Source organism: Channa argus, chromosome 3 (assembly GCF_033026475.1).
Source record: "Channa argus isolate prfri chromosome 3, Channa argus male v1.0, whole genome shotgun sequence".
Lineage (NCBI taxonomy): Eukaryota > Metazoa > Chordata > Actinopteri > Anabantiformes > Channidae > Channa > Channa argus.
Genome location: NC_090199.1, coordinates 22,394,148 through 22,403,994, shown reverse-complemented (window position 1 = coordinate 22,403,994; position 9,847 = coordinate 22,394,148). Strand labels below are relative to the sequence as shown.

General features: G+C 42.1%; 1 protein-coding gene across 3 annotated transcripts; it reads left to right on the top strand.

Moving 5' to 3' along the window:
* Positions 1–2,550: 2,550 nt before the first annotated feature.
* Positions 2,551–9,475, top strand: LOC137123779 (peroxisome proliferator-activated receptor gamma coactivator-related protein 1-like). 3 transcript variants are annotated; one of them, XM_067498001.1, is made up of 11 exons: positions 2,551–2,681; positions 4,140–4,244; positions 4,458–4,610; positions 4,773–6,456; positions 6,567–6,620; positions 6,709–7,561; positions 7,645–7,845; positions 8,004–8,067; positions 8,169–8,290; positions 8,407–8,558; positions 9,080–9,475. In XM_067498001.1, the coding sequence occupies exons 1-11, from the start codon at positions 2,586–2,588 to the stop codon at positions 9,178–9,180; spliced, it is 3,585 nt and encodes a 1,194-aa protein (XP_067354102.1). In that variant the 5' UTR covers positions 2,551–2,585; the 3' UTR covers positions 9,181–9,475. The 3 variants fall into 3 exon arrangements, with proteins under 3 accessions (XP_067354102.1, XP_067354101.1, XP_067354103.1); XM_067498000.1 differs by having other exon boundaries at positions 8,001–8,067; XM_067498002.1 differs by lacking the exon at positions 8,407–8,558 and having other exon boundaries at positions 8,001–8,067.
* Positions 9,476–9,847: the final 372 nt, after the last annotated feature.

Below are 9,847 nucleotides of genomic sequence, written 5' to 3'. Positions count from 1 at the left end.
AGAAGCACACCACCAGCTTTACGCATAAGGGTCATTTCACCATGCGTGTTATACAACTCAGCTGGGGGAGTTTTCTAAAGGAACATTATCTTGATGATGTCATCTGGGTCATGTTGGATCTGGCTCTTATTTTAGAAAATTTGTGTTAGAAACAGTTATAGCATTTATAAGACAGATTCTTAGCAGACATGACAAATACGTAATCTGCTTCCTTTCCAAGATATAAAAAAAGAGAAAATACACATCATTCTCATGTCTCATGTCTAGAGCAAGCAGCCAGTTAGCTCGACTTCACGACAAGACTGGAAACAGCCTGCCCAAATAATAAAATACATCCATTAGAATCTTTTGCATTTTGCATTGATATTTGATTTTCACACAATTGTCAGTTTTCACAATTTAACTGCTAATGATCAGCTTCACGTAGCAGTGTTTAAAAGTGGCAAACATGAAGTGAGTTGTTCAAGTTCAACTGGTCTGTCCAGATTTAGACAATAAGTCCAAATCCTACATATTTCCTAGTTAGTGGAGAAGCATCGGCACAAGTACACAACTCCAAGCATGTCATGTGATAGGCTTTACACTATTTGAAGAGAAGAAATTGCTTTGCTGCTGTACTGAATATGTAAATGTAATCAACTATCCAAAGAATATCATTAGATTTTTCTGTGAAGGATGAGGTTTGATGCTAGTCTTCATCAAACTAGAGAGAGAAAAGTAAAACTGCAGGTGAGAACAGCTGTGTTTATTATCCAGACATTCAGAACAATTATTCATGATACAGTCAACTAGGTTGTACAGTGTAGAGGTGCGCTGGAGGAAGAGGGAAAAAAAAGATTTATTGTGAAACAGCACTGGTTGTGATTCATGTCATTGCAAAGTACAAGTCTCAGCAATACAGTTACAATAAGTCACATGAATGACAGGGATTAATGCATTCAAATGTATTCAGTCATAATGATCTAGTAGTGTACAATACAAATGCTTCTGAGGCCCAGACACATTTAAATTCATGTGAATACTTCAAACTGGCCACTCAGCAGGTGCCATTCCTGTTGAAACAGGTTGTCGTCAGGCTCTAACAGTAAAGGTGGAGGGTGTGTTGATGAGTTAATCAGTTAAATCTACACATTGTCTTTCTAAACAGGCAGATAATGTCTGTTTGCTGTGATGATGAAGAAGACCACAGGAAATAGATACACGCTGCTTTGCTGTACGACACAAATTCAAGAATTCAGACTAGGAATGCCACTGTCTGTAATGCCATTAATAATAGTGATGAATGCACCAATTTGTTTTTATTTTTTGTTTTTTTCTCCTTTCGGCTTATCCTGTTAGTTCAGTGTCGCCACAGCGGCTCATTTGTCAGCATGTTGATTTGGCACAGTTTTTATGCCGGATGCCCTTCCTGACAGAACCCTCCACATCCCCAACCCCCCGGGCTTGGGGATGGGGATGGGCTGTTGGGGGTTCAGTGTCTTGCCCAGGGACCCTGGCACTGAGACACTGCCTCCGACCCTATGCTCAGTAGTACTCAGGTCAGTAGCCACTCTGAGCCACTGCCCCAGATCAATTCACTGATATTTCCATGATATTCTCAGCAATTATAACACAGGAGATAATGATACACTTGGGTGATTTAACTGCTTTACAGGGTGCTCTTTCCTATTTCAAGATAACTCCCAGTTACACATTTAGTGCTCTCTATATTAAAGGCTCCTCCATAAAGGGACAAAACAGATCCAAACAAACAATTAAATTTCTAATGTGTAATGTCGGCTTTGCCCTCATTTTTCTATATGTGGAAAAATCAAAGAAATGATGTTCTTTTAGCCTGCTAAAGATTTTCGAATGGCTGCTTAAAAAATTTCAAAAGATATGTTTCACATTTGTAAAACATATTAATATGTTTATCTTTTTTTTGCCCTTCGAATATCTGCTGTACACCCATCAGCCGCAACATTAACACTCTCTGAGCAGTCTGCAGCTATACTGCCCATACAAAGCAAAATGATTCTTATACTCAAACGTAAAAGTGTAAAGTATTGGCTTAATCTACATTTGACTTAAAGGGAAGATTTTAAACAAATTATGTGCTGACAGGTGGTTAGCTCATAATGATAGATCAGCCTTTATTATTTAATTATATTTATATTAAAAATATTAATTTTTACATTAGGTGTCGCTTTTAGCAATAAACTAATACAAAAAAATAAGTGCAAAGGTCCATTAAATATTTTAATTGTGATTTGTATGAAAAAACATTATTGTCGTCCTATATCACTAATTATGGTTGTTTTCACAAAGATATAAAAACTGTTCTCTTACTATGAGTCTCAGTTTCAGCTACTGATTTATTAAAATAATCAGCACAAAAGCGGTTTCTATCTCTGCGAAAAAAAATAAAATCCTCAACTACTTCTGAAGATGTAACGGCTAGCTTAATAACTGTCCTTGAATCAGATTCCTACTCATCCCCTCATTCACATAAATAAAAGCACAGTTTACGAGCTGATCCCAGGTCGGTGATCTGTGCTCGCTCCCAGCCGGTGACCACGTGTCTCTGACCGGGCTGGTAGCGGACCATGTGGAGCAGCAAGATGGCGGCGCGGTGGAGGAGGAAAGACGGGCATTTAAATGCCGGCAACAGCGACTTTTTGGCCAGCAACAACCCTAATGAGGTACCGGTTCCGTCGCTTTAGCTAACTTGGCTTCAAAATACCCCTAAGCGGGCACGTTTCGGTGTTTTAATACCAGGTGTTTCGTCGGCGCGTGAAGCTACACGCGCGCATGCGACACGTGGCTGTAACAGGCCGGTAGTAGTGATAGCGGTGATGGTGATGAGCAGGGTGTGGAGGCACATAAACGGCTTCATGACACATGGGAAAATTAATTGCCGCCATGTTCACGTTCACCGGCTTCACCGATGTCAAGATTTTAAACGTGGAGGCGGTTGGTGAAACCGACTCCTTAAAGTACATGATGTTCAGATTGGCTGCGCCCTCAGCACAGTCCTGCTGTCTGCACCCGGACCATCCAGCCCTTATGTTACATATAGCTAATGATCTCAATTATTATATCTGTATCGCTGTGTGAGGCTCAGTTTAGTGTCCCAGGTCACGTGTGGTGATGAAGAACTTTACAGTCACATTACCTGAATTCAGCGGTAAATGTCTTGTTACAGCACAGTAGTAAAGTTAAGGCCCTAGGAACTCGTTTAAATTTCCTGGAGCTTAAGACCCGCCTCCCTTATCCTTCTGTCCTAGCAAATATTTGATTTCTTTATTTAAAGAGACATCTAAATCCAAATAGTTGGCTCCTTTTAGAATGCACATCCTGGTTTTGAATAATGTTTGTTCTTAATTATTAAATTAGAGATACAGTTTTTGTTACGCTTCATAGTATAAGTTGCTGTATGGAAGACACCACCATAAAATAAAACTTTCACTGTGTACTACACTTTTCTACAGGGAAATGTGTTACATTTTTGTATTGAGGTTAGGTTCCAAACTTAGTTTGCCACTTTGTGATAAATAATCAAAAACGTAATCATAACCCGCATTAAGCTGCAATACAGTTTACTGTATTGTGGGGCTGAAATGTTGACGGATTAATCAGAAACCAATTCGATCTATTTCATCTATTTATGGTTACGATACTTCCAACACACTAATCAAAGCTTCTCCGATGATAATTTTTGTAGTCCTTAATGATTAGTCCAACTTGACAAGATCTTTAAATATGTTTTAGATATTTGTATCACAATTTCGTGAAATTTAATACTCTGAATTATTTGTTGATTAGTAGTTGAAGTCTTAGTTTTTTTTAGTTTTGTCTCTCTCATTCTAATTTATACAGATCTACCTTTTATAACTTTAGTCATTAGGCTCATTGCTTAACATGGATCAAGTATAAATGCTGACTTGCTCACTTTGAATAGGCACCTCTTCCTGTTTATGCTCAGAAAGTTAATTTTGAGCTCATTACATCCTGTGCCTCAACTTCTGGTCACACCCAGGGGAAGGAGTGTATTGTAAAAATTGCAGGGAGTTGAAAAATACACCAGGTTCGTTGTGCCTGTACTTTTACATAACATGGGCTTAATGCATTTGTTTGCTCGTTTACCTGCGTCTCCACAGTTGATCCTGAGTAGAGGTGATGTTGCAGATGGAGAGAGGGATACTGAGTCCTGTATGGATCATTCCATCCTGGCCATTTTGGAGGACTCTGCCACTGGTTTAGAGGTCAGGGTTACAGCTTATACATTTAAATGATCTTACATTGTGTGAATCATCTCTGGGATGAGAAGCTTAAACTCTCCCATTACAAGTGTCAGTGTGATCATATATTGTCACAGTCACACTGCTGACACTCCGTCAACATTAACACTCACCAAGTAAAACATGCTGGTACAGTTTGACAGGTTTTTAAATTTGCGTTCTTCCGTCCTGTTTCAGAACAAGAGCGGAGCGGAGGAAGAAAGTGAGACCCTGTTGTCAGCGCTGACTGAGATGCTGGACAGTGTGGAGGATGACGACACTCTGTCTCCATTTGACACTCTGCCAGACACCAGGCTCCTCCTGCACCCAGACCGCAGGGACAGCTCAGCGGTGGGTGTATGATCAGGACATGCAGTCAAAATGACATATCTTCTGGTTTAGCTCTTAATCTATTCCTTCAGGTTCACCTACATATGATTTTCCATTGAACCGAAATGATCAATCAGTGATCAATAATGTCAACCATTCCCCTTCACTCCTTTTTCTCTTTAGACCATGAAACTTGCTGAAAGACTTAGACCAAGATCCAAATCGTCATGTGCAACATTTAAAGTTAAGAGTGTTGGAGAAAATGGAGATGAGACGAAAATGGAGAGAAAAAGCCTTCCACTGCTGTTTAAACAACAAAGTCACCCTGAAAATACCAAAGCAGAGAATGAATTCGAGGTCTTCACCTCAGCTTCTCTCGTCAACTTGGTAAAGCTCATGCACCCCTACTGTCTGAAGCTGCATGTGGACGAGGGAGATAATGTGAGGAAAAAACACTTATTCTCCCAGGGAGAGGTGTGGAAGTATGAGAGGCCCACAGAAGAGGGCGACGAAGAGATAAATGTTGTATCAGATGATGAGGCACATGTGAAAAAGAGAAAGGATGGAGACCAGGTGGAGGAAGACAGACATAATGTCAAAGTCTTAAAGAGTGTGTTGCTAAAAGGGATTTCATCCAGAGGGAAGAAAAGGGTCAGCTTTGGCCCAGTGCAAGTGGCTTCGTTTGATGAATCAGTGGGAAAAGGGTTGATTGAGAAAAATCTAACAAGTGGGCAAACAAGTGAGACGATGTCACTTCCACTAAACGACGTAGGTGAAGTTGAAAATCCATCTGGTTCAGCGCCTGAACCACAGACACCATTCTCAGAAATGAACAGCGTGAAGGCTGAGGATTTGGGACCAAAAGGTGAGACAAAGCCCAAATCACTCAGCCTCCAACAGTACAGGCAGCTGCGCCAGAAGAGACAACCCCTTGTGGAGAAACAGGGAAATTACACCACTAAGTGGCCGTCTGTTTCAGAGCCCCCAAAAGAGCTTCCCCCTATTCTCTGTTTACAGGGACCAAACAGCTGTAGGCCAAAGACAACACGCAATCCCGACTGTACCAGAATCGGTACAGGTCATCTCCATAAACCTGGTCACCAGACTTCATCTCATCGTACATTGCCTCCATCCACTCATTTACATCACAGCCGCCTGAAGCGCCCAAGGACTGCACCCAGAAACATCTCACCTGCTAGCCCCCTGGCAGAAATCCCAGCTAATAGAAACATATTTGTTGCTGGAAATAAGAAGAGTCCCTTGAAGATGCCAACACTGTGCAGTAGTGACCCCCCAAATCCTGTCCTCCTCCCCCTGCCAGTTAGTCGGACAGCATCACCATCCACTGACCAGTCCTCCTCAACAACTGAAGTGGACAGAGACTCAAACCTTCAGAGCCTCAGGCACTTGGAAGAAATCCAGAATCATTCTTTAGCTGTGTCCCCTCAAAGTCAACCATCTTCATCAGAACCAAAGCCCCAGGTGTTGTTACTAAATCAAAACTGCACCACCCTGCTTCAGGAAACAAACAAGTTCATAGGGATAGCTTCAGACATCTCTCCTAGATCTCCAACACAGTGTCAAACTGAATCTGCTTCAAAGCTGCAGGATCAAACAGGCTGTCTGAGCACATCAAAAGAAACTGACTTAAAACCAAAAACACCTCAGTCACTTCATCCAGATCCACTGAGGCCAATAAAGTGTCCCTGCTCCATGCTGTTCTCTGTTCAGCCACCTTCTTCTGTAGATGATCCCATCCCATTGAGGGAAACAGTGCCAGAGGTTCCACCCAGTATTTACTCTCATGAGGAACCGCCACCTACTCATCAGCCTGTAATTGGAGGGCAGAGTGAAACAGGAGAGTCAGGTAAGCAGCTGAGACGTGATTATTAAATCTGGCCAATGAAGGAACAACGACTACAGGAGTTTACCGTATACTCGGTAAACAGTAATGTCACCGTTGTCCTTTTTCGTCAGGAATTGAAGCCACTGATCTGACCAGTCTGCTGGAACAGTTTGAGGAAACACAAGGTGAGTGATCAGGTCACAGGTGTATTGTTGATGTGGATGATGTTGTGTACTTATAGTGTAACCTATTTTCATTTTCTTCTCCCTCCAGCTAAAGAGGAGAGAGGGTGTGAGAACGAGCTGAAGCCCAAAGTTGTTAGTGCGGCTCCACCTCTAAACATGCAAACACCTGAAGACTTGCACCTGCACATACCTCACTATACAGGTTCAGAATCTACTTCTAGTTTAGCACTTGAACCTTTAAGCACTTTAAAAAACCCCAGGAATTTGACAGACTTCCAGATGTTGGAGTGTGTGGACATTCCCGAGCCCCTAAGCACTGAAGTCATCCTCAGCATTCATCAAGAGCAGCCAGCACAACGCAAAACTCCTCCATGCAAGGCCATTCAGATCATCGACCCCCGTCCTCTACCTTCCAAAAAGACCAGCCACTCAGATTCCCTTGCTCCTGCACACAACTTTTCTTACACACATTCATCTGTAACCTCAGATCACGATTACTGTGGGCCTGTGGATCGTTCACTTACAGGTGCTACTCATCGTAGAAGAGCCAAGTCTTCTTTACTCAAGGATGTATCTAAAACCACTGGTGACTCACAGTTGAGATCATATGACTCCGATTCTGCTGCTAAATGCAAAACACAAACGTCACGTGGACCAGCAATGTCTCAGTATCAGTCTAATCAGCCCCGGTTTAGATTAGAGACAGAAATGTCCCCAGACAGAGCTCTGCAGTTTTCAAATTCTGCCACAGCAGGAAATTGTGGTGTGGGTCAAGAAAAGACAGCCCCCTTCCCTCTTCCTACACCTCCACCCAGCCCTCCTTGCAGGGGGAGGGAGAAGAGGAGATATCGAGGAAGGTCACCTCGGTCTGATTCCAGCTCCTGCTCCTCCTCATCGTCTTCCTCCTCCAGCTCTGCATCTCGCGCTCCGAAAAGACAAAAGTAATTATCTTTTCATACTCGTCCTTAGTGTTTGGTGTCTCCTTTGTGCATAATTTTTATTTCGTCGTTTGTCCATCTCGCAGGTTCCTTTGCAGGAGGTCAGAGAGCAGTTCATGTTCGTCGTCCCGCTCTCGCTCGATTTCCCGTTCCCCGCCACGACGCAACAGGTTGTCTTACTTAAGACTTGGATGCAGCAGCAGGTCAAGGTCTAGATCTTGGTCCCCATCCAGGTCCCGATCTCCTTCCCCACGAATTCACCGTCGGCGGTGGAGAGATGTTTGCTGGTCAGTTAACGATCCACAACTTGTAGATATTTGATGATGGCAACAAAACATGAGGGTGTTCTATTTCAGTGTAATTTTTCTCCTCATGTCTATGTCTTTACTAAGGTTAAAAGTCTAATCTATTTTTTCTTGTCTTTTCCTCTTCATTCGTACAGCAGCAGCAGAGAGTCCAGGAGGCTCAGGAGGGAACATGAGATAAGGATTCAGAAACTTAAAGCTATAGTGAGTGCAAGATCACTACATATGGGGTGTGTGTGTGTGTGTGTTTGTGGATTTTTAAGATGAGTAACGAGTAAGTAATTATGAAAATCACCTCTAAACAGGATGAGCGCAGGGTTGTGTATGTCGGCCGCATCTGCAGGTCCATGACACACGACGAATTGCGAGGACGCTTTTGTCAGTTTGGAGATGTGGAATGTGTGTCGCTTCACTTCAGAGATGGAGGGTGCGTATGAACCATTGTTTATAAAATATTTTACGTCCTTTAGACTATTTAGTTTTTTTATATCATAAATTACACTACTTATCATTATTAAAATCCTCCATTTCTGGTTCTCATAGCGACCACTATGCCTTTGTCACATTCTACAACATGGAAGATGCTTTTGCAGCCATTGATAATGGTGGCAAACTACGGAAGCCCAATGAGCTGCCGTTTGACATCTGCTTCGGTGGAAGAAGACAGTTCTGTAATTCGGACTACTCTGATCTAGGTAAAACTTAAGACCACAGAAACTGTTTGTCCCTTTGATGACCTGTTTAAGCCTTTAGACAAAGTAAATTGGTATTTTCCCGCTTCTCATTGACTGAAAACACCTGATGTGGGTAATCAGGAGTGGGTTGGGCAGAGATAATCTGAAAACAACAGGACAGAGGACCTTGGAGGTGTTGAGAACTAGAGATGACAAAACCTGGTTAACCTCGACTTAATCTCCCTCACCTGATGGGAAGTTTCTTTCCGCCTTCACTTAAGCAGAGAGTCGTGGTGACTTAATCTAAATGCCACAGCATGCTGAATATTCCCACCATTATCCCACCTAATGTAGCTGCTGTTGTCCATACACTGCTGTGGCACAAATGAATAAGCTCATGTGGACTGAAGGACATTATCCTAAGTACAGGCAATTCACTGTTGGTTTTAATGACTAAATGACTATTGCTAAAATTATTGCTCCTTTATTGTGGATGTCAATAAACATGTCGGTAACCCTCTGAATGTGCCTGTCTTCCTCAGATGCAAACAGGGATACAGAGCCATCTCCTGCCAAGAGCACGTATAAGGATCTTGACTTTGATTCGTTGCTGAAACAGGCCCAGAAAGGATTAAAGAGGTAGCACCAAGCTGGATAAGGCAAACGTGACATGAACAAAATTTTCTTGTTTTCATGAACCTCAGAGCATCGTGCTCGAACTTCTGTAGCACACTTTTCTTTTAGTGTTTACTTTTCATGTTTTGACTCTTACATGCATGTTGTTTTAATGTGTAAACTTAACATGTACAAACAATGTAGCACTGTTAATATGAAAACAAATAATTGTTAAAACTCCAGATTTTTGTTGCATTCTGTAATGCTGAAAGTTTTCTATAATTGCAAATAACAACTATTAAAGGCTGTTTATTGTTTCCTGACCGAACTCTCAACTGTTTTTGTTTTAAATACAAAGAACAGCAGATATTTGTAGTTATCCTGATAACTATGTATAACTAAATCTCATTAAATGGTGATTGGGCACCCTAATGGGCAAAGCACATTACAGAGTTGCTTCTCATTCGCATTGCAAAGCTGTCATGAAAGGTTTGGCATTAGCACCTTGGGGCTTTTGTCTTGCAAAAAGTTCCTTTGACATATGGACATAAGGAGCTGGGAGTTGAACCGCTGGCTCTGTGATTGGTGAATGAATTCTCTCCCTCCTAAGTCACATCCACTCTGGATGATTAACTCTCAGGACTTCGTTACACGTAGCCAGCATGGACAACACTGAGTGGAAGTGGAACTAGGTA